Raw genomic sequence first — 25,864 nt, 5'->3', positions numbered from 1 at the left:
TTACGGCAGCAGTAGAATGAAGTACATGATAAATATAGAGGGGAAAAGCTGAGTTATATTAAGTATTTATACATCTGTAAGTTCTCAGTAGAGCCCAAGCAGTTACGTCACTCATACCAACAATAAGAGAAAGGCAACTCAGATTCCTAGGACACATCATATGGAAAGATAAACTAGAAAAACTCATATTCTCTGGAAAGATCGAGGAGAGCAAACCTAGAGGAAGACCTCGGCTTATGTACATCAAAAGCCTAGCCAGGTGGCTACACATTGAGGAAATGGAAGTCATCCAAAGAACGAGGGATAGATCTATCTGGAAAACCATGGTCACCAACATCCGCATCGGATATGGTACCTAGACAGACAGACAGACATCTATTAAATAGTTAAGTTAAAATAAGTAGTGGAAAAAAAACGAAAATAAGAAAGTAGTTAGTGTTCATGTGTTCAATGTCCATTTAGAAATCAGGTGTCAGAGGGGAAGAAGCTGATCCTGAATTGCTGAGTGTGTGCCTTCAGACTTTTGTTCCTCCTTCAGTGCGAAGAGGGCATATCCTGGTGGTGGGGATTCTTATTGATAGATACCATCTTCCTAAGTCACCGCTGCTTGAAGATGTCTGAGAAAAGTTCCTGGGAGTTTACATTGCGGATAACCTCATCTGCTCCCTTAATGTCATCTCCCTGAACAAGAAGGCATAGCAACGCCTCCACTTCTTAAGAAGATTGAGGCAAGCAAGGCTCTCACCACCCCCGCCACCCCCCTCATTTTACTTTGTTTTTCAGGAGCACCATTGAGAGTGTCCTGACAAGTCACATTTCCAGTAGATATGGGAGCAGTCAAGCATCGGACCAGAACTCCCTAGAAAGCACTGTGAGAACAAAGAGGATCATAAGGGTCTCCCTACCATCCATCGGGGACATTTATCATGAGCATCGCATAGGCAGGGCCCTTAATGTTTTTAAGGATCCCACCCATCCATCCAGTTTCCTCTTTGACTTTCTAACATCAGGTAGGGGGCTATGATGCATAAAAACAAGAATGATCAGGATGTGAAACAGTTTCTTTCCCCTGACCTTAGGCTCTGAACTCCCAGCTGCATTGTATTTGATATGTCACTGGTTAATCTCTCCCATTCCTTACAATATTTGATATTAATGCAGTTTAGTTCGTTATTTATGTGTGATTCATCTGTGGATTTTATCTTCACTTTCATAAGTTTTAACGTGTTTTATGTGTACTGCTATGCTTTACATCCTGGTTTGAAGAAACATCTCATTTTTATATACATTTTATGGTTATGTATGTTGTGTAGATGGATAGTTACGTAGTTAATGGAAATAAACTTCACTTGGTTTATACCACGGAGGCTAGTACCCATGATGGAGCTGACTAAATCAGGAACAGCTTCTTTCCCTCCATCATCAAATTTCTGAATGGACAATCAACCAATGAACACTAACTCATTTTTTTGTTCCCTTTTTTTGCACTGCTTACTTATTACTGTTGTGTATTACAATGAACTGCTGTAAAATCAACAAATTCACAACATGTGCATGATAATGACTCTGATCATGACATGGGGTGACAGAGCTCAGCTAGTGTAGCCATACCAGGAAATAAAGGAATTATCTATAACCTGTATGGCCAAGGCATCTTGTGTGTTCACCAATGTCTGCCTTTTGTGTATCAGTACCAGTCTCCTGAACTAATAAAACTTAGCTTGAGAGAGGATTGCTGTCTGACAGGCTTGTACTAAGCAAATAGAATGGGCCATAAATTGTTCTTGCTGTAACCAAGCTCTGAAAGATTAATCTGTGGGGAACTGGACTGGCTTTTCTGAACCAAAATAAACAGTGAAGTTTTTACTTTAATATGTCCAAAGAAGACTGAGAGTTAAAAGAAGCCACATATCCCGTGGCTTGAGGTCTGTGATTATGTTCTGAATGTTTATTTGGATTCACCACTGAGTGCATCGTGTGAGTGGTTGCTTTCTATGCATGTTCTCTTCTCAATGTTGCCATCAGGTAGAAGATAGAGAAGCCTTAGGTCCCTTACCTCCAAGTTCAGAAACAGTCACAGTGTTACCCTTTAACCATCATGGACAACTTCACTCACCGCAGCACTGAACTGATTCCACAACCTATGGACTCATTTTCAAGGATTCTTCATCTCATGTTCTTGATATTTATTATTTATTATTATTTCTTTCTTTTTGTATTTGGATAGTTTGTTGTCCTTTACACATTAGTTGAACACTCAAATCCTTAGTATAATATGTAGGTATGTGTGAATGTCTCTTTTTTGTTGTACCTTTTCGTATTTGCATAATTTGTTGTCTTTTGCATATTGGTGGTTTGTCCATCTTTGTGTGCAGTTCTTCATTGATTCCATTGTGTCTCTTTGTATTTACCCACGCAAAAATAAATCTCAGGGTTTTATATCATGACATATATGTACTTTGATAATAAATTTACTTTGAACTTTGAAATAGTTTTGCTAAATTGTTTAACCCCAAATTTTGTGTGCCTGGTTTCACTAGTGGTATTGGCTCTCTAGCATCTTTCTGATTACTCCTGATGTGTGAGCCACAGTGTGTGTGTGTATGTACTGGTGTTGTCAAGAGAAGTGGTGGGTTGGCGTATCACATGCAAGCCAGCTTGTTGGTGTCATTAATTTGATATTTTATTTGGTTGGAGTGCATTGAAAATTGTTCTGACAAGGCATTGATTTACTGTTATAATACATTTGGTGGACACTTTGGTACAGAACTGGAATACGGTTTGGTCATCTGCTGCTGTAGCCTGTCCACATGCAGGTTTGTTGTGCTGTGTGTTCAAGGATGCTCTTCTGCACACCACTGTTGTGAAGTGTGTTTAAATGAGTTACTGTCACCTTTCTGTCAGCTTTAACCAGTCTGGCCATTCTCCTCTGCCCTCTGTCATTAACAAGACATTTTCACCTATAGACCTGCGTCCATGATGTCCTGAGATGGAAGGTGAACAGCCAGAGGTTGTGGTACATATTGGTACCAATGACATGTGTAGGAAAAGGGAGGAGGTCCTGAAAACAGACTACAGGGAGTTGGGAAGCAAGTTGAGAAGCAGGACCTCAAAGGTAGTAATCTCAGGATTACTGCCTGGGCCATGCGATAGTGAGTATAGGAATAGCGTGAGGTGGAGGATAAATGTGTGGCTGAGGGATTGGAGCAGGGGGCAGGAATTCAGATTTCTCGATCATTGGGACCTCTTTTGGGGCAGGCGGGACCTGTACAAAAAGGATGGGTTGCACTTGGATCCGAGGGGGACCAATGTCCTGGCAGGGAGAAAGCTTGGAGACAGTGCAAGAGGGAGGATAGACAGATGATAGAGCAGGGATACGCTCAGACCGATGGTTTGAGATGTGTCTATTTTAATGCAAGAAGCATCGTGAAAAAAGTGGATGAGCTTAGCATGTGGATCAGTACTTGGAGGTATGATATTGTGGCCATTACAGATGGCTCAGGGGTAGGAATAGTTACTTGAGGCTGATTTATGCTTGTGTGTTTGACTTATGACTGGTGACTAATGACTAGTGTCTTATGACTTATGACTAGTGACTAATCGCTAATGGTTAATGGAACTAATGGAACTATCAAACTGCCGCACTTGTGAAAAATAAAAGGAGGAAAAAGGAAATGTAATTTGGTCATTGAGTGGAATCTAGTTAAAAAACCTTCGGGTAGACGCATTCAATCTCTTTCAAGTGGGGAAGCTGCACATGCTCAAAGAAGAAAAAGAAATCCAACTTGACACAAATAGTCAAATCTACCTGCCGACATCCGAAAATATTTGAAATGCATTTCCTTGTCCATGTCTCTCAGTGGCCAGACAAGCACAGAAAATTCACCCTCCTTCAGTTTCAGTCACCATTGTTTGAAGTTTCAACACGAAGAAACTCAACACAGTGGCATAGAAACCCCATCGCCAACTAGCATTTTGGCAGTGAATTGGAGAGCAACGCAGACACACCAACGTACCAGTATAAATGGTCACAACGGCGTAGTCCACTTGCGCAGCCTGCGGTGTAAGCTAGTATGCACAAGTATAAATCAGCCTTTAGAGTGCCAGGCTTTAGATGTTTCAGAAAGGACAGGGAGGGAGGTAGAAGAGGTGGGGGCGTGGCACCGCTGATCAGAGAGAGTGTCACGGCTGCAGAAAAGTAGGAAGTAATGGAGGGATTGTCGATTGAGTCTCTGTGGGTGGAAGTTAGAAACAGAAAGGGGTCAATAACTCTACTGGGTGTTATTTATAGACCACCCAATAGTAACAGGGACATTGAGAAACAGATAGGGAGACAGATTCTGGAAAGGTATAATAATTACAGGGTTGTCATGGTGGGAGATTTTAATTTCCTAAATATTGATTGGTATCTCCCGAGAGCAAGGAGTTTAGATGGGGTGAGTTTGTTAGGTGTGTTCAGGAATGTTTGCTGACACAATATGTAGATAAGCCTACAAGAAGAGAGGCTGTACTTGATCTGGTATTGGGAAATGAACCTGATCGGGTGTCAGGTCTCTCAGTGGGTGAGCATTTTGGAGATAGTGAGCACAATGCTATCTCCTTTACCAGAGTGTTGGAGAGGGATAGGAACAGACAAGTTAGAAAAATGTTTAATTCGAGTAATGGGAAATATGAAGCTATCAGGCAAGAACTTGGAAGCATAAATTGGGAATAGATGTTCTCAGGGAAATGTATGGCAGAAATGTGGCAAATGTTCGAGGGATATTTGCTTGGCATTTTGCATAGGTACGTTCCAATGAGACAGGGAAAGGATGGTAGGGTACTGGAACCATGGTGTACAAAGGCTGTTGAAAATTTAGTCAAGAGAGAAAGAAAAGCTTACAAAAGGTTCAAAAACCTAGGTAATGATAGAGATCTAGAAGATCATAAGGGTAGCAGGAAGGATCTTAAGAATGAAATTAGGAGAGCCAGAAGGGGCCATGAGAAGGCCTTGGCGAGTAGTACTAAAGAAAACCCCAAGGCATTCTACAAGTATGTGAAGAGCAAGAGGATAAGATGTGAGAGAATAGGACCAGTCAAGTGTGATAGTGGAAAAGTGTGTATGGAACTGGAGGAGATAGCTGAGATACTTAATGAATACCTTGCCTCAGTATTCACTACAGAAAAGGATCTTGGCGATTGTAGGGATGACTTACAGCGGATTGAATAGCTTCAGCATATAGACATTAAGAAAGAGAATGTGCTGGAGCTCTTCGAAAGCATCAAGTTGGATAGGTCTCTGGGACTGGATGAGGTGTACCCCAGGCTACTGTGGGAGGCAAGGGAGGAGATTGCTGACCCTCTGGCAATGATCTTTGCATCATCAATAGGGACGGGAGAGGTTCTGGAGGATTGGAGGGTTGCAAATGGGAGTCTTACTTCAGTGGTTGGTAAGTTGATGGAGAAGATCCTGAGAGGCAGGATCAATGAACATTTGGAGAGGCATAATATGATTAGGAATAGTCAGCATGGCTTTGTCAAAGGCAGGTCTTGCCTTACGACTCATTGAATTTTTTGAGGATGCGACTAAACATATTGATGAAGGTAGAGCAGTAGAGGTAGTGTAAATAGATTTTAGCAAGGCATTTGATAAGGTATCCCAAGCAAGGCTTATTGAGAAAGTAAGGAGGCATGGGATCCAAGGGGACTTTGCTTTGTGGATCCAGAATTGGCTTGCCCACAGAAAGCAAAGAGTGGTTGTAGACAGGTCATATTCCGCATGGAGGTCAGTGACCAGTGGTGTGCCTGGGATCTGTACTGGGACTCCTCCTCTTTGTGATTTTTATAAATGACCTGGAATGGGTTAGTAAATTTGCTGATGACACAAAGATTGTGGGTGTTGTGGATAGAGTGGAGGGCTGTTGGAGGTTACAGCGGGTCATTGATAGGATACAAAACTGGGCTGAGAAGTGGCAGATGGAGTTCAACCCAGATAATTGTGAGTTGGTTCATTTTGGTAGGTCAAATATGATGGCAGAACATAGTATTAATGGTGAAACTCTTGGCAGTATGGAGGATCAGAGGGATCTTGGGGTCCGAGTCCATAGGACACTTTTATGTTTCTATGTGGAGTCTGAGTGTGTTATTGTCACCCGCACCAAGGTACAGTGAAAAACCTGTCTTTGCATGCTGTCCATACAGATCATATAGTGTGGTAGAGTAGTGGTTAGTGTAACTTCTTACAGTGTCAGTGATTGCGATCAGGTTTGAATTCCTGCTACTCTCTATAAGGAGTTTGAACGTTTTCTTTGTGACTACGCTGGTTTCCTCTGGGTGCACCCATTTCCTCCCACATTTCAAAGACTTATCGTTACGTTTAGTAACTTGAGGGCATACAGTCTTGGCGCTGGTAGCATGAGGACACGTGGGCTACCGCCAGTGCATCCTTGGACTGTATTGGTTATTGACACAAAACAACACATTTCACTGTATGTTTTGCTGTAGATGTGACAAATAAAGCTAATCTTTAATCTTTGAAGGGAAGTAGCTGTTCCTGAATGTGGTTGTATGCGACTTCAAGTTTCTGTACCTCCTGCCTGATGGTTGCTGCGAGACGATAAGCATGGCCCAGATGGTTGGTGGGAGGTGGGGGGGGGGATATTGTTAGGATATTGCTGCCTTAAGGCAGTGCTTTCTGTAGATACTACCGATGGTGGTGAGAGATGTGCCTGTGATGTATTGTGCTGAGTTCATTGCTATCTGCAGCTTCTTGCTTTTGTGCGCATTTGAATGGCCGTACCAGACTGTGATCCAGCCAGTCAGGATACTTTCAATAGAACATCTGTAGAAGTTTGTTAGAATCTGCCAAGACCTGTAGGAATGTTCCTAGTTTCAGTGAAACCTTTCATTCCTCAAAACTCCAGAAATACTTATGTACTCAGTCAATCCAATATATTGACTGAAAAGTGAGGTAGTGTTCAAAGCTTTAAAGTCCAATCAGGAATCAGATGGCAGAGGGGAAGAAGCTGTTCCTGAATTGCTGAGTGTGTGTGGTAACAGTGAGAAAAGGGCATGCCCTGGGTGCTGGAGGTCCTTAATAATGGACGCTGCCTTTCTGAGACACCGTTCCCTGAAGATGTCCTGGGTATTTTGTAGGCTTGTGCCCAAGATCTGACAAGATGTACAACCTTCTGCAGCTTCTTGTGATGAGAGTGATCTTTTTCCTTCTTTTTCAATTTCAATTTATTTTTATTTAGCCATACAATGCAGAACAGGCCCTTCTGGTCCAATGGGATGCAGCCCCCAGCAACCCACTAATTTAACCCTAGCCTAACCACAGGACTGTTTAATGAACCTACTAATCAGAACACCTTTGGAATGTAAGAGAAAACCAGAGCACCCGGAGGAAAATCTTGCACTCAAAGGAAGGACATAGAAACTTCTTATAGCTGGCTTTGGAATTGAACTCCAAACTCTGATGCCCCATGTTGGGCTAACTGCTATGCTACTGTGGTGCCCAAATTTAACTAAGTACGAACGTAGTATACAAATAGTAGCGGGGTTGCTGAAGGATGTACCTTGCTCTTTTTACCAAAAGGCAGGACTTGCCATTGTTCTCATGAACTAAACTTGTGAATTTAATTCTCATTTTGCAGACTTCACACTGCCCAACGTGCAATAAAACAGACTCAGGTAACCGTTCAAAGAGTAGGCAAGGAAATTGAGGAGAAGTTGCGATTAACAGCATCGTCAACACAGTTGGTAAGACTAGTATTAAATACTTCTAAAATATTTATTTTAAGCTTGTGGAATTTTTGACACCATCTGAAATATGGAAATGTACTCAGATATTGTATGTTTTACTAATGGGGTTATTGATCCAATATTGTCGTTTGTTACGTGCTGTGTCATTTGACATAGGTGATCATGACCATGATTGGTCTTGGCAAATCTTCTTTCGAAGTAGTTTGCCAGTGCCGCCTTCTGGGCAGTGTCTTTACAAGATGGGTGACCCCAGCTATTAACAATACTCTTCTGAGATAGTCTGTCTGGTGTCAGTGATCATGTAACCAGGTCTTGTGATATGTACCAGCTGCACATACAGCCAGTCATCACCTACTTCCATGGCTTGATGTGACCCTGATCGGGGTGGTGCGTGCTAAGCAGGTGCTACGCCTTGCCCAAGGGTGACCTGCAGTCTAGCGGAGGGAAGGAGCGCTTTACACCTCCTTTGCTAGAGACGTATCTCCACCCTGCCGCCCTATACTGTCTATAGGGGGCAGCACCTTGGTCCTACAAACACATGAATCAGGCCTATACACACTTGCGATAACTAGAGATGCGACTTCAACAAGAATCTATCTAGTTTGCTTTTAACCGGGAAAGCTGTAAGTACCTGTTATTGTAATTATGTTCCCTGCCTGTATGTAAGTTTCTATATTTGGTCTCTGACATGTGAAAATAATATTGAGAGTTGTTCCATTCTGAACCAAGCTGATTTTTTGTGAATAATAGCTGGAGAAGAAAAAGGAATAAAATTCGCATTAGCTGTTATCTTGAGAATGGTGATTACAGAAAAACACTAAAATTCATGTTCACAGTTCTTTGAATTGACCGAACTGGGTTAATTCATTCCAAGCTTAAATCTCGTTTGTTGCTGGACAGCACAGTTGGCAGGAAGCCGTGCAACCTCTTGAGTCTGCTCTGAGATCATGGCTGGTCCAGCTCTCTGTTTACTCTCCTCCTCATCATCATCGTGTGCCATGTCATATGATGTGGGTGATCAGGGTTTTTCATCTGTCTTTAATCTGAGAAGTTCTAATAAGTTGTTCACACTTTTTGCCTGTCCATCCCTTGATATAACTCGTGAATGTCATGCACTGTTGACTGTGACTTTTTCTTCCATCAGTGTTTTCTGTCACTGAGATGTTCAAGCTTCTCTTTCCTCAGAACATGTCCCTGAAATTCCAGTTGCATTTCCTGATTGATCATATTAGCTCTCTTCTTATTCCAGCTTTTCATAACACTTCCTCATCTATTACTCTGTCTTCCCACGATATTTTCTGCCCTGGGGAAGAAATCCCTGGCTATCCTCTTGATCTATGTCTGTTATCATCTTGTTCACCCCTATTAAGTCATTTCTCATTCTCCTTTGCTCCAGAGAGAAAAGCCCTAGCTTGCTCAACCCATCCTCATAAGACTTGCTCTCTAATCCAGGCAGCATCCTGATAAGAGGTGAGGTCACACTGGAGTATAGCTAGAGAGTAAAAAGCAAACTCTTGGCATTTTTTAATCTCAGGATTGCAAGAAGCAAGTTGTGAACCCTTGTCATTACCTGGTTTTCTACATTAATTACTCATAAAATGTGGTCCTACAATGGTATTGAGGGCAGAGTAGGGCAGTTTTTGGGCTGTGGGGGAGTTGAGGAATATTGACTGTAGCACGAGAGTGGAAGTAAGATCACCATGATGTCAAAAAAACATGGCAGGTTCAAAGGGGTAGGGATGATCGGGGGTGGGAATGCACATGACCCACTTCTGTTTCTTATACAACTGCATTTAATTATACATCAATAAGGACCCCCTCACTCAGGACGTGCCCTCGTCTCATTTCTCCCATCATGGAGGAAGTACTGAAGCCATTTTAGGAACAGCTTCTTCCCCTCACAGATTTCTGAATGGACAACAAGTCCATGTGCACTACCTCAACATTTTTGCTCTCTTTTTGCACTACTTATTTCATTTAATTTTTAAAAATATATTTATTTTGTAATTTATAGTTTTTTTGCTATTTATTAACAATATACTGCTGCCACAAAACAACATATTCTACAACATATGCTAGTGATTTCTGATTCTGCTTTACTGAGGCAGCAAGAATTCGAGACAGAGTCCATGGAAGGGAGGCTGGTTTCCATGACGTGTTGAGGTACATCCACAACTCTGCAGTTTTTTACAGTCACATGTAGAGCAGTTGACACACCAAGTGATCATCCTCTGATCTGAAAAGCATGGGCTTTTCTTTCCTCCTCGTCTCCATTAACCTTTTGCCGTCACACCATCCCAAGGAACGATTAGTCATTTACATCCAATTTTCTGCAAGACACCGAGGTGTATTTTGTTTTGCAGTAAGCAAATTGTTAAGGTTTTCAATTTAAACACCAACAATTCTGCTAATGATGGAAACTTTCTTCCATAGTCTACTGTCTTCTATTAGATTCCTTTTTCAGCCCTTTGCTTCTTCCACTTATCCCTTCCCAGCTTCTTACTTCATCCCCACTCCCTCACCTACCCACCTTCCCCCTCACCTGATCTCACTGAACGCCAGTCAACTTGTACTCCTCCCCCGTTCCGTCTTTCTCGTTCAGATCCTTCCCTGTTTTCCTTTCCAGTCCTGATGAAAGGTCTCAGCCAGAAACATCGACTGTTTATTCCCCTCCAGAGATGCTCGACTTCCACTAACATTTTGTGTGAACACCATCAGATTTCTGAATGGTCATGGAACCCATGGACACTACCTCCTCTCTATTTTTGCTCTCTTTTTGCAATACTTTGTTTATCTTTTTTATATGTGTAGCTCAGTCTTGTCAACATACAACAACAACCTATACCAGACAAAGACCTAAGATGCAGACTTTGCAAGGAATCCGCTGAAACCATCCGGCACATAGTAGCAGGGTACAAGATGCAGACAGGGACGGAATACACTGAACGGCACAACCAGGTTGCAGGAATTGTGTACAGGAACATCTGCGCTGAATATGAATTGGATGCTCCCAAGTCCAAGTGGGAAACACTCGAGAAAGGAGTGGAGAATGACAGAGCTAAGATCCTGTGGGACTTCCTAATACATACTGATGAGCATGTACTGGCCAGCCAACCAACCAGACATAGTAATACTGGACAAGGAACAGAAGTAAACAATAGTAATAGATGTGGTAATCATGAATGACAGTAACATTAGGAAGAAAGAATATGAGAAGCTGGAAAAATGCCAGAACTTGAAAGAGCAGATAGAGAGGATGTGGAAGGTTAAAGCCAGAGTAATCCCAGTGGTGATATGAGCACTTGGAGCTGTGACACCTGGACTTGGAGAGTGGCTCTAACAAATGCTGGGAACAACATTTGAGATCTTGGTCCTGAAAAGTGCATTCTTAGGAACAGCAAAGATACTGCAACAAGGTTGCAAGGGAAAAATGAGATAACTGCATAACATCATTGAAAATGTCTATATTGGTAGTGTTGTGAAGCTGAAAGAAATGAACGTTGTTTTTTTCTACAACACTATGTCGATGCTTCTCCAAGGATCGTCACTTTGATTTGGAGAGGATTGTGAGTTCTGGACATCCCAAGAGTGAGGCCCAATTCAGTTTGGCCATCTGGTGTTTAACTTCTGGTAGGGTCACTAATGGTGGGAAGGTCAAGGGGGAAGTTGGACAAAGAGCATGTAGATAAAAGGATTTCCTCAATGTAGTAGCTATTTTTTTTCTTTAAGAAGAAAATGTCGATGTGTAGTAGAATAACTAGATTCTGTCCTTTTGAAGTTGAACATGGAATGTAACTGTAGATTGGTGCCACAACAGTGTAGTGGTTGGCATGACACTATTACAACTCGGCATTAGAGTTCAGATTCAATTCCAGCATCCTCTGTAAGCAAGTTTATATGATCCTTCCTGTGCATGTATGAGTTTCCTCCCAGGTACTCCGGGTTCCTCCCACAGTCCAAAGATGTACCGGTTAGTAGTTTAATTGGTCGTTGTAAATCGTTCCATGATTAAGCTAGGGTTAAATTGGTGGGTTCAGTGCCATATCTCTAAATAAATTTAAAAAAATTAAAAATTTCATACCTGAAACAAATTATGTTACTCTGAAGTTTGCTTAAAGCAAACTGTATGGTACTGTACAGGACACGTTCCACTTGCAGGATTTCAATTCTATTCAAATGAAACTTATATGAGAAGTTGATGATTTCAAGCAACAAGAGCTTGCTTGTATTTATGGGTGACAGCTAATGGTATGGAATGATAAAGTGATGACAGAGATTATAGCTAAACATTATACCATGTTGTTTAATACTGAGTTGTTTTGCATCTTCTTGGCATGTGGCTAAGGGTGGAGCATATTATTATAGACAAAGAACTTTATTCAGCTTTCAACTCTGTGTAGAAAACTTACGATTCCTCAGCATTGATGCTGGATCACTTAAGACTGAATAGTTCGCCATCCCACCGCTATGAAATGTTGCCTTGAAGGCAAAATTGATGATAATTTAAAATTGCTCAGATTTAAATCAATCTGGTTCTGTGCAGTAGGCACATTTTCTGAAAAGTCACTGCAAAGACTTGTTTTCTTTTAGTGAACTGATTTACTTGACTGTGTAAGAGTTTTCACTACCAAGTGTTATTTCAATCTGCTGTTTGTAGGTGCCGCATCTGTGCTGAAAGACATCCATCATGTACCACGAAAGATCTTCCCAATGTGTTAACACCCAATTCAATCTGGAGGTCTTTAAGACCACTAAATTCTCTCTGAGGCCACCAGCTTAAAAGACACGTTGCCCCAAGGTGACATGGTTGATTATGTCATGGATATTCATCTAACAGCTCTCTCTCCAAATTTATAAATCTGTGGTGTCCTCTCCAGCTGAGGTTACAGCTGCAGTTGTTCAGAACTGCAGCAATTTTCAACCTCTTATTCTGTTTTCCTGACCATTTGCTGCTTTTTGGTTAAATGTAGACATCTGTGAAAACATGACTGGTGTCAAATTCAGAGATCACTTTTTTTGGGAGGAAAAAAAATTGCTGTAGGTAGTTTGCAGTACTTCAGTAGTAAGAAGTGACGAACGATGGTATAAAATTATTCTGTGCTTCAGGAAAGTTCCCTCTAGAATGATTGCCTGTTTATCCGATGATGACAGAGACCTGTGCGGTAGGGTTTTTAAAATGGAAAAGCTGTTGCACTGGGGCAGGTCAACTCTCAACCTCAGAAGTTCAGGTCTAGTAGTATGAGTAGTAGTCAGAACTGGGACTTCCTTGGTTGCAGTGGATTACCATGACTACTTCTGTGCATCCTCATGCCCTTCACTGTCTGTGAAGTGTTTTAAGATCTACCTTCTTGGCTGTTGGATCTCACCGTCGATCTCAAACACCCAGTCCGCCTGCGTTGACTTTGTAGGCGATGGTAGGCATATCCCCATCTTACTAGGGTATGAAGCCCACTGGCTACCCTCACCTGGTTTAGTCTGCCTATCAAAGTGGAGTACCGCTGTCATATGCAAAATGCTACTTGGAGCCACAAGTGAGAGCTGAGTTTCCAGTGGGACCAAGGATGAGTGAGCTGCCCCAGAATGGACACAACAAAAAAAGGTTCAAAGGTTCATTTTGTTATCAAAATATACAACTCTGAAATTCTGCTGATAACCACAAAACCAAGAAAGAAAAGAATGGCAGCATGATAATCAACCCCAAAATCTCCCCGCACGGAAAAGCAAACAAAAATGGAACAGACACATCGACCCCCAAATCCCTCTCCCCACCCGCACACAAAATGGGAAAGATTGATTGTAAAACACAGAATATGTAAAAAAAAACTTAAGACTGAAAAATAGTTTATAGTCCAAGTCCATATCCAAAATGCAGAAAACTTGGTAACTTCCTCTGGGTACAGCAGCGGGTCTTTCCCTCTCTGGAAGCAGAGTGATCCCACCAGGGATCAAAAGGCAGTCTCCTCCCTCCGGTAGCAGAGCGATCCCACCAGGGATCAAAAGGCAGTCTCCTCTCTCCAGTAGCAGAGCGATCCCACCAGGGATCAAAAGGCAGACAGCCAGTGGCCACCTTACGCATTCACCTCGATGTTTCAGTCTCCCTCATCGCTTTAACTGGTGAACAATGGAAGCTTAAATTAGTGAAATGGAGTTGAACATTGATTTGCACTTGTCCTGCAGCCTTTTCACCCTGAGGTTCCCGCACACTACTTCTGTCTCCCTGAGACTGCAGAGCACTGGAACACCCAAACGATCTCCGAAGTGCAAATCACAGGCTTCAACAGTTCCAGAATCACATTCGAAATGAAAAATAAATGTAAAAGACCTAAAAGAAGTGAGATACATGGTTTCATGATCTATCCAGAAGATGCCAACCGAAGGAGTATTGTACGCAGGCGCCAACTTGATCGGAAGACAAGCCGCTTCACCTACTAACCTGTGTGTTTTTGGAATGTGGGAGGAAACCAGAGCACATGGAGGAAAGAGGGACCATACAAACGGAGACCATAAAGTCACGGAGAGACCATACAAACTCTGTACAGGCAGCTATAGGATAGAACCCGGGTCACTGGCACTGTAGTAGCATTATGCTAACCGTTACGCTACCACATACTTCGTGCCGCAATGTGTTCTCTGCATGCTTCATTTATTACTCTGTAATATTTTCACCATTCATGATATTTTCACCATTCTTCTCAAAAACCACATTTCTGCAGCTTCGAGTCTTCCCTCATTTTGCTTTGATATTATCCAAAATTCGCTTCCATGTGTTAGTGGGAATGAGCGTAGCACCACAACACTCTGAGTTTCGTACCCAGAAAATTTATATTATTCTTCAGAAACTTGCTCAAACACTTGAACATGCACTTAATAATCCCAATCCTCCTCCTAATTTTAACATCAGCCCTACCATTGGATGTTATTGTGTCCCAAAGTAATTGAACTTCCATGTTCATTTAATTGTTTCGGTGCCCACTTTCAGTTGGCATTTCTGTATTCTTTCTCCTTTGTGACAACCAAACTTTCGGTCTTCTAGCAATTGATGGTCAATCCTCTCTTTGAACGTTATTCGACGATTTTATCTAGTATTTCTTTTTTAGATTATGAGAACATCCTGTCCTCTTTTATTGTCATTTAGAAATTCATACATGCATTAAGAAATGATACAATGTTTCTCCAGAGTGATATCACAGAAGCTCTTGGAGCTTTTCTTAAGAAGTAGCTACCAACACTGTCTCTCTCATTATTCTACCCTCCTCATAACCTTTCAACCTTCCCTCATTAGACTGTCCCTCCATTGACAGGATCATGATAATGACAGGATCAACAATTCCCTCCTCCCACTCCCCAACAGTTCACAGATGTTCCTTGACCTGCTGAGCTCCTCCAGCAGATTGTTCTTAGTCCAGGTTCTGGCATCGGTAGTCTCTTGTGTCCTCACATTAACTCAGAATCAGGTTTATTAACACTGACGTATGTCATGAAAATTTTTATTTTGTGGTAGCAGTATAGTCAACAGATAAAAAAAATACTTTGTTCGTTATGTGCCATGTTTTATGGCATGGGTGATCATGGTCTTTCCATGACCATGATTGTATTTGGCAAATTTTTCGACAGAAATGGTTTGCCATTGCCTTCTGGCCAGTGTCTTTACAAGACGGGTGACCCCAACTGATATCAATACTCTTCAGAGATTATCTGCCTGCCGTCAGTGGTCGCATAACCAGGATTTGTGATACGCACCAGCTGCTCATACAAACATCCACCACGTTCTGCCATGACTTCACATAACCCTGATCAGGAGAGGGGACAGTTTAAGCAGTTTCTACACCTTTCCCAATGGTGGCCTGCAGGCTATTGGAGGGAAGGAGTGCCTTACACCTTCTTTGGTAGGGACGTATCTCCACCTCGCCATCCAGGAAAAATCATTAATGTAATGCTAAAAGTGAACAAAAATAGTGAGGTACTGTTCATGGGGTCACTGTCCGTTCATAAATCTGATGGCAAAAGGGAAGAAGCTGTTCTTAAAACTCTTCTCTGGTCTTCTTGCAATGATGCATCTTCCTTTAAATAAGGTGACCATGTTAGCACCTTGTGGTCAAACTAACACCATCTACAGTTATAGTATAATTACTTTTATATTCCAGTCCTCCTGAAAAACAACCATCGTCTCCTCTGATTACCTGTTGCAAACATATGCTGTCCTCCTTTGCTCCATGCAATGGGGTCAAAAACTGAGTGACTGTGCAAGAAGAGGACTAGTGAGGGGAGCCATCAAGGGACATATGACAGCTGAGATGGGAGAGACTGCACATACAGCAACTGTTACCCGGGTGCTTTACCATTTGCAGTTTTATGGGAGAGTGGCAAAGAGAAAGTCACTGTTGAAAAAAACTCACATGAAATCTCATCTATAGTTTACCTGAAGGCATGTAGGAGATTCTGAAGTCAGCTGGAAGAAGGTTCTATGTCCTGATAAAGCCAAAATTGAGCTTTTTGGCCATCAGACTAAATGCTATGTTTGGCATAAGCCAAACACCACACATCATCAAAAACATGCTGTCCCTACCGTGAGGCATGGTGGTGGTTGCATCGTGCTGTCGGGATGGTTCACTGCAGCGGACCCTGGAAGGCTTGTGTAGGTAGAGGGTAAAGCTACACAGGAATGTCTTAAAAACAGCATTGTTAATGTCATGGAGTGGCCAAGTCAGAGTCCAGACCAATTGAGAATTTGTGGCTGGACTTGAAAAGGGCTGTTCACTCACGATCCCCAAGCAATCTGACAGATCTTGAGCAGTTTTTAATGAAGAATGGGAGAAAATTGCAGTGTCCAGAAGTGCAAAGCTGATAGAGACCTATCCACGTGAATCAAGGTGGTAATTGCTGCCAAAAGTGCATCTACTAAATACTGACTTGAAGGGGGTGAATACTAATGTAATTAATTATTTTGTGTTTCATATTTGTAATTAATTTAGATCACTTTGTAGAGATCTGTTTTCACTTTAACATGAGAATATCTTTCTATTAATCAGTGTCAGAAAAGCCAAATTAAATCCACTGTGATTCAGTGTTGTAAAACATTAAACCATTTTTGCACAGTACGGTAATAACTTTATGTATTGCACAGCACTGCTGCCACAAAAAAAACCAAATTTCATGACGTATGTAAGTGATGAGAAACCTGATTCTGATATGGGTCTTTATTGTGGATTGAGAGTGGGAAGGGGACAGGGAGAGGGGAATCATGGTTGGGAAAAGGGAAAGGGAGAGGGGAGGGATCGGAAAGCACCAGAGAGATGTTCTGTAATGATCAATAAGTTAATTGTTTGTAATCAAGTGACGTTGCCTGGTGTCTCAGGGCTGGGTGTGTTTGCACTCACGCCACCTTCCTCCCCTGACGCTCCTTCTCTGCCATCTGTCCCACAACACTTCAGCCTTGCCATTCCCAATATTCTTTGCTCCCACTAGATTTACATACTTGCTCTCCAGTCCACATTGACAAATACAGTACTGTGTAAGAGTCTCAGGTACCCAAGCTAAATATATGTCAGAATCAGGTTTAATGTCATCGGCGTATGTCATGAAATATATATATAAAATAAGTAGTGCAAGAAGAGCAAAAGAAATTTTAAAAAGTAATGTAATGTTCATAGGTTCATTCTGTATTCATATATCTGATGATGGAGGGGACAAAGTTGTTTCTAAAATGTTATATAAGACATAAGGAATAGGAGCAGTAGTAGGCCATCTGGCCTGTCGAGCCTGCTCCACCATTCAATAAAGTCATGGCTGATCTGGCCATGGACTTATCTCCACCTACCTGCCTTTTCCCTATAATCCTTAATTCCCCTACCATGCAAAAAAAAACCCATCCAAACTTGTCTTAAATATATTTACTGAGATAGCCTCCACTGCTTCATTGGGCAGAGAATTCCACAGATTCACCACCCTTTGGGAAAGCAGTTCCTCCTCATCACCTTAAATTTACTCCCACGAATCTTGAGGCTATGTCCCCTAGTTCTTGTCTCACCTACCAGTGGACACAACTTCCCTGCCTCTATCTTACTTATCCCTTTCATAATTTTGCATGTTTCTATAAGATCTCCTTTCATTCTGCTGAATTCCAACAAATTCAATCCCAGGCGACATAATCTTTCCTCATAGTCTAACCCCCTCATCTCAGGGATCAACCTAGTGAACCTCCTCTACACCACCTCCAAAGCCAGTATATCCTTCCTCAAGTAAGGAGACCAGAACAGTACTCCAGATGCGACCTTACCATTGTTCTATACAGTTGCAACATAACCTCCCTGTTCTTAAATTCAATCCCTCTACCATTTGCCTTCTTGATAGCCTGCTGCACCTGCAAACCAGCCTTTTGTGATTCATGCACAAGCACACCATGCTGCAATCCCTCTGCACAACATGCTGCAATCTGTTGAGTGTGTCTTCAGGCTCTTGTACCTCTTCTCTGATGGTAGCAATGAAAAGAAGGCATGTCCTTGGTGATGGGGTTCGTCAAGAATGGATGCCACCTTTTTAAGGCATTGCATTTTGATGATAGCCTTGATGCAATGGAGGCTAGTGCTCCAGTTGGCTGCTTTTTTTCAATCCTCTGCAGTGACCCCTCCATACCAGATGGTGATGCAACCATGTGGAATGCTCTCCATGGTGCAGCAGTATACCTTTGTGACTGTCTTTGGCGACATACCAAGTCTCCTCAAACTGCTACTGGAATGTAGCTGTTACCGTGCCTTCTTTGTAATTGCCAGTCGTGGTGCTCAGTTCCTCCAGTGCCAGCTGAATGTTTATCGGGGTTGAATGTACAATGCAACCAGGACAGTGGAGGAAAACTCTCTTGCCAAGTACAAAGGATCTTAACATCTTTACTCTCCAATTCCCTTTATTATTTAAGATAGCATTCTTCTCTCCTTAGCCTGCCCTTTCTGAGCATTAGGTGCCCTGGAATATTTAGTTCCAAGTCATTATCATGGTATAATTGTACCTATCATGGTTATTAAATCAAACCCATTTGTCCCTAATTGTTCCATTATTTTGTCTATTTTGATGAAAACTTCAAGCATCCTTTAGCTCTTCACTTCTTTCGCTTTTTCTTTGGCTGTTTACTGACACACAATTACCGTCAAGCAATAGTCACTTCCTATCTCACTGCTTATTACTCAGATGGTGACTTTGTTCTTATACCCTTGATCTTTTCTTATAAGTTTTAAATTTGAACCAATCTTTATTAGGATTGATGTCTCAAATATAGCCAGAGCCATCAGATTCATCAGGAAACTGGCCTCAGCCCATCCAAATAAAATGGCCAAATTTACTAAAGGGTCTCGGCTTGAAATGGTCTTTTTTCCTTTCCTTGGATGCTGACCTAGCTGCTGAGTTCCTCCATCATTTTCAGAATCAGGGTTAATGTCACTGGCGTATGTCATGAAATTTGTTGTTATGCGACAGCAGTACATTGCAATACACAATAAAACTGTAAATTACAGTAAGTGTATATATTTTAAAAAGTTCAATTAAATAACGCAAACACGAGAAAATCTACAGATGCTGGAAATTCAAGTAATACACACAAAATGTTGGTGGAATGCAGCAGGCCAGATAGCATCTATGGAAAAGAGTGCAGTTGACATTTCAGGCCGAAGCCCTTCAGATTTACAGCATCTGCTGATTTTCTCTTGTTTGAGATATTTTGATGACTTGTTTTAAGAAAGAGCAGCATGATAGTATAGTAACTCTCACAAGAGTTTTACAGATCAGCGATCACCAATCTGGGTTCGATTTCTGCCACGGTCTGTAAGGGATTTCTGTGTGTTCCATGTTACCACATGGGTTTTCACCCACGTTGCCAACAGGTACGGGTTAGGGTTAGTAAGTTGTGGACATGCTATATCGGTGTTGTAAGCATGGCAGCATTTCCGGTCTCCCCCAGCATAACCTTGGACTGTGTTGGCAATTGACACTCAAGTGATACATTTGACTGTAAGCATGTAACAAATAAAGCTAATCTTTAATTTTAAAAACTGCTCTCAGAGCCATCTGATTCATTGTGTAACTGGCATCAGCCCATCCAAATAAATGGCCATCCTTAGGACCATGCATATGGATATCTGTATTATTACAATCTGTTTATCTGTTCAGGACTCAATAGAAATTCAGAGATTACTTTTGATTATGAAATTGTCCTTGAGAAGGCAAGTGTTTTGATAAGTTATTTTAAGAAAGCATGAGATATGTTTTGTCTTCGACACCATCAAGAACTTTGGAGAACTTCCAACCATAGCTTCCAATTTCATAGTTCCCTTACCCCACACTTCTCATTTCTACCTCTGACCCAAGATCCACAAATCTGACTATCTTGGGTAGGCTCATTGTCTCTGCCTGTTCCTGCTCCATTGAACTTGTGTCTGCATACTTGAACTCCGTTCTGACTCCATTCCCACCCACATCCGTAACATTTCACATGCTCTTGATTTCCTCAATAACTTTCAATTCCCTGGCCCTGACCACCTCATTTTCACCATGAATGTTCAGTCCCTAATCACTTCTAACCCTGTCAAGAAGGCCTTATAGCTCTCTGCTTCTTTTTCAACAAAAGACCCAACCAGTTCCCCTCCATCACCACCCTCTTCCATCTGGCAAAACTGATCCCCACCGTTAATAAATTTTTCTTTGGCTCCTTCCACTTTCTTAAAACCCTGAGGGGTAGCCACGGGCACCTGCATGGGCTCCAGCTGTCCAGGTGCAGCTTCATGCACCCATGCTGAGCTCATCAATCTCATCAACTTTGCCTCCATCTTCCACCCTGCCCTTAAGTTCACTTGGTCCATTTCTGACAACTTTTTCCCCTTTCTTGATCTCTCTGTTTCCACCTCTGGAGACAAATCATTGACTGACATCTTTTATAAACCTACTGATTCCCATGGATATTTTGACTATGCCTCCTCCTACTCTGTCTTTTGTAAAAACTCTTATTCCCTTTTCTCAGTTTCTTCATCTCTGCCTCATCTGTTCCCTGGATGAAGCTTTCCTTTCCAGCAGAGTAGAAATGCCGTCTTCCTTCTAAAAATGGGGTTTCCCCTCCTCCCTGATTGATGCTGCCCTCACCCGCTTCTCCATTTCCTGAACATCAGCAGTCACCCTATTTTCCCACCACCTGAACAGGGATAGAGTTCCTCTTGTCCTCACCTACTACCCCATGTATCCAACAGGTCATTCACTGCAACTTTAGCTATTTTCAATGGGATCATACCAGCAAACAGAGCTTTACCTCTCCCCCCCCCCCACCCCACTGTCCGCTTTCCACAGGGGTCGCTCTCTCTGTGATTCCCTTGTCCATTCTTCGCTCCCCACTAATATCTTTGCAAGTGACGGAAGTGCTATACCTGCTTATTTACCCTTCCTCCCCCCCCCCACCTCCATTCAGGGCCCCAAACAGTCCCTCCAGGTGAGACAACACTTGACCTGTGAATCTCTTGGTGTCTTTTACTGTATCTGGTGCACCTGATGCAGTCTCCTCTACATTGGTGAGACCCAACATAAATTGGGAAACCCTTTTGTCAAGCAGCTCTGCTTCATCCTCCAAAAGTGGAATTCCCTTGTGGCCAATCATTATAATTCCTGTCACCAATCCCATTTTGAGAAACCTCTTTTGCTATGATGAGGCCATCTCGTGGTCAGTGAGCAACACCTCATATCCATCTAGTTAGCCTCCAACCTGATGGCATGAACAACCATTTTGTCTGGTAACTTTTTTTTTACTCCCTGCTTCCCATTTCTTCTATTCCCCCCCCCCCCCAGCCTCTTATCTCTTCTCCTCACCTGCCTTTCACTTCCCCCTGGTGCCCCTCCTTTTTCCCTTTTTCCTATGGTTCACTCTCCTCTCTTGTCAGATTCCTCCTTCTCCAATCCTTTACCTTTCCCACCCACCTGGCTTCTCGTATCACCTTCTAGCAGTCTTCCACCCACCTTTTTATTCTGCCGATCTTCCCCCTTCCTTACCAGTCCTGAAGAAGGGTCTCGGCCTGAAACGTTGACTGTTTATTCATTTCCATAGATGCTGCCTGACCTGCTAGGTCCTCCAGCATTTTCCGTATGTTTATGATTACAAACGGAAAGGACCTTCACCATCTAGGACATGTCCTCTTCCCATTACTACCATCAGGGAGATAGTACAGGAGCCTGAAGATGAATACTCAATGTTTTAGGAACAGCTTCTTCTCCTCCACCATCAGATTACTGAAGGGTCCATGAAACCATGAACACTACCTCATTATTCCTCTTTTGTATTGTGTTATGGAAATGCTTTTATGTCTTGCACTGTTCTGTTACAGAGCATGACATATGTCAATGCTAATAAACTTGATTCTGATTGAGATCTTATCCAAGAATAGAACATGTCTGTACTAACTTTGATGGCAATCTAATGTAATCCTGTCTGCCTGCACATAGTCAATATTCCTCTAATCCTTGTTTGTTCAAATGTAAAATGTGTTCTTGTCCAGAATCAAAATGGGGACCTTTCCTGTATGAGGCAAATGCAATAACTGCCAGACCACAAAGCATAAAGGAAATAAAATCAATCAGGTTTGTTATCATTGTCTTAGATGACATGAAGTTTGTTTTGTGACTGCTGTACATTGCTTGGGGGAAGAAGAGATGACGGACATCAAACATGTTGGAGTGGTTTGTAGAATAACAGTGGCAGTATACACTGGATTCTGGTTGATTGGATCATTGGTTAATCGGGCCAGCCGCTTATTTGGGAGAACTCTTAAGGATTGTAGAATGCATGAAGCTGGAAAAGGCTGCAAAAGCATTTCTAAAGACCTGTGTGTTCATCAGTCCACAGTAAGAGAAATTGTCTACAAATGGTGGAAATTCATTACTGTTGCTACTGTCCCTAGGAGTGGGCACCCTGCAAAGATCATACCAAGAGCTTGATGTGGAATGCTGAAGGATGTGAAAAAGAACCCAAGGGTAACAACAAAAGACCTGTAGAAATCTCTATAGAACTTGCTAAAGTCTCTGTTCATGTGTCCACTATGAAAAAAACTCTGAAAAAGAATGGCGTTCATGGAAGGACATCACAGAGAAAACGACCTCTCTCCATTTAAACAAAAACATTGTTGCACATCTCAAGTTTGCAAAAGGCCACCTGGATGTTCCACCGTGCTTCTGGGACAATGTTCTGTGGACAGATGAGATAAAGGCTGAACTTCTTGGCAGAAATGCACACCGCTATGTTTGGAGGAAAAAGAGCACCACACACCAAAACCAAAACCTCATTTCAACTGTAAACCATGGTGGAAAGAACATCATGGCTTTGGGCTGCTTTGCTGCCTCAGTGCCTGGACAGTTTGCAGTCTTTGAGGGAACAATGAATTCAAAATTGTATCGACATTTACAGGAGAATGTCAGGATAGTGGTCTGTCACCTGAAGCTTAATGCAAGTTGGATGATGCAACAAGACAATGATCGGAAACACAAGAGTAAATCAACAGGAGAATGTTTTAAAAAGAAGAAAACTCGTGTTTTGGAATGGCCAAGTCAGAATCCAGACCTTAACCCAATTGAGATACTGTGGCATGACCTTAAGAGGGCTGTTCATGCAAGGTATCCCAGAAATATTGATGAACTGGAACAGTTTTGTATGGAAGAATGGTCTAAAAAAAAACCCCTTGCCCCTGTGCAAATCTGATCAGCAGCTACAGGAAACATTTTGTGGAGATTATTGTTGTTAAAGGAGGTCTGCCATTCATCAAATACAAGGGTTCAGATACTTTTTTCCAGTCTGGACTGTGAATGATTAAACGATGTGTTCAAAAAAGACATGAAAACTACAGTTGTTTGTGTGTTATTAGTTTAGGCAGATTGTGTTTGTCTATTATTGTAATTTAGATGAAGATTCAACCACATTTTGTGAGTATTTAATGCTGAAAATGAGGTAATTGCAAAGGGTTCTCAAACTTATTCTTGTAACTGTCTGTGCTTAATACTTTTGATTAGTACTATGAAGGAATCTGAAGAATTTTTAAAAAAATCTGGATGTTTCAATCTATACCAGTGGAGATAACTGAAATCTTTCTTTGAATTATTGCTCATAAATTGGCACGTCTGCTGAGAGGGTTGGTGTGCTCGTGTAGCCAAAATTGTCATATTTTGTTGCAAAATTCAAGGACTGTGATCTCCAAATGTAAGTTAGAGGATGTTCATGAGAATAAATCCAAGAATGAAAGGGTTAACTTATGAGGAATATTTAGTGACTCTGGGCATGTGCTTGCTGGAGTTTAGAAGAATGAAGGGGGTTCATTCATGAAAGGCTTAGTTAGAGTGGATGTGGAGAGGATGTTTCCCATAGTGGGAGAGTCTAGTACCAGAAGGCACAACCTTGGAAAAGAAGGATGTCCCGTTAGAACAGAATGAGGAGGAATTTTTTTTCAGCCAGAAGGCGGTGAATTTGTGGAATTTATTGCCACAGACTGCTGTGAAGGCCACGTCATTGGGTATGTTTGAAGCAGAGGTTGATAGGTCTTGATCAGTAAGAGAATCGATGGTAATGGGGAGAAGGTGGGAGAATAGAGTTGGGTGGGTTAATAAATCACCCATTATGGAATGGCAGAGCAGACTTGATGAGCTGAATGGCCTAATTCTGCTCCTGTGTCTTATGGTCAATTTCTAGCGTGGCTATCTGCATTCAAGTATGGAAGTTTTGATGAGCTAAGGTGATGATTGATGGAAGTAAAAGGGTTTCACTATTCTCTTCCCATTAGAAAAAGGAGCAGGAGCATTTACAGCTGAAGATCTTGGTGCTTCGAAATGAACTCGAGAGACAGGAGAAGGCACTGGGCCGTGAGCTGGAGATGTTGCAAAAGGAACTGATTGCATTCCATGACAAGGGTGAGCCTATATTTTACAGAAGTACCTGGATTTATTTTGTTTTTGATATTGGCAAAGCTACAATTCCTGTAATATTGATGTGTGTCAGGTGAAGACAAAGTAAGCCTTTGAGCTTTTTTTTATAGGATCATAAAACATAGAACAGTAAGCATAATATAGGCCCTTTGGCCGATGATGTTGTCCTGACCTTTCATCCTACTCCAGGATCAATCTACTCTTTTCTCTCACATAGCAATCATTTTTCTTTCATCCATGTGCTTGTCTAAGAACCTGTACAATATAGATCATAGGGCAGCACAGTACATGCCCTATGGTCCACGATGTTGTGCCAACTTTATAACCTACTCTAAGGTCAATCTTGCCCTTCTTTCCTACATAGCCGTCCATTTTTTTTCATCCATGTGCCTGTCTAAGAGTCTCTTAAATGTCCTGATGTATTTGATTCTACCATCCCCTTGATAGCGCGTTCCATAAGCCCATGTACATGTTAATCATACGCCTAACATCCCTCCAATCACCAAAAAATTATGCCCCTGGTATTGGCCATTTCCACCCTGGGAAATTGTCTCTGGCTCACCTCTCTCTCTATGCATTTTATCATCTTGTACCTGTCTATCAATTCCCTTCTCATCCTCCTCTTGCATTTTACAATGCAGAAGATAAGACACTCATGTTAACTGTTCAGGTGAAAATAGTAGCTATTGTCTGAGCAGATGGTACTGAACATGAGAACATCTCCAGTTTTTGCCAACTTAATTGATTAATGGGAGAAAAATGTGGTCTTGTAAACACAAGAGATTCTGCAGATGCTTGAGAAACTGAGCAGGTCAGACAGCATCTGCCAAGAGGAATAAAAAGAATCCTGATGAAGGGTCTCAGCCCGAAACGTCAACGGTTAATCTCCGTCCATAGGTGCTGCCTGATCTGCTGAGTTCCTCCAGCACGACATGTGTATCGCTCTAGATTTCTAGCATCTGCAGTACCTCCTGTATCAAAGAGTGGCCTAAAAATGGTGTTCTCATTGTCATGACAATCAATAGATGATTCTTTTTCTGATTCATATTCAAGATTTAACTGTTGTCAATAACAGTTTTAAACTGTCTTTCTGAGACGTCAGTGAAATATTTGCATTTGCCCATCAAGATTTGGGACCATTTTGATTTAAATTGACTTTATTTTGTTTTACACAGCGTCTGGAAAAGTTTGT

The 25,864-nt window shown here is 41.9% G+C and overlaps 1 protein-coding gene across 2 annotated transcripts in view; it reads left to right on the top strand.

The window, feature by feature from the left end:
• uvrag (UV radiation resistance associated gene) overlaps nt 1-25,864 on the top strand; it is a 444,845-nt gene that overhangs the window by 133,391 nt on the left and 285,590 nt on the right. For both annotated transcript variants that reach the window (XM_063054654.1, XM_063054653.1), the window contains exons 7-8: nt 7,635-7,740; nt 24,531-24,657. In XM_063054654.1, the coding sequence (XP_062910724.1) occupies nt 7,635-7,740; nt 24,531-24,657 (233 nt within the window). The remainder of the gene's footprint in view (nt 1-7,634; nt 7,741-24,530; nt 24,658-25,864) is intronic.

Source organism: Mobula hypostoma, chromosome 7 (assembly GCF_963921235.1).
Source record: "Mobula hypostoma chromosome 7, sMobHyp1.1, whole genome shotgun sequence".
NCBI classification, from domain to species: domain Eukaryota; kingdom Metazoa; phylum Chordata; class Chondrichthyes; order Myliobatiformes; family Myliobatidae; genus Mobula; species Mobula hypostoma.
This window is presented reverse-complemented; position numbering and strand designations above follow the sequence as displayed.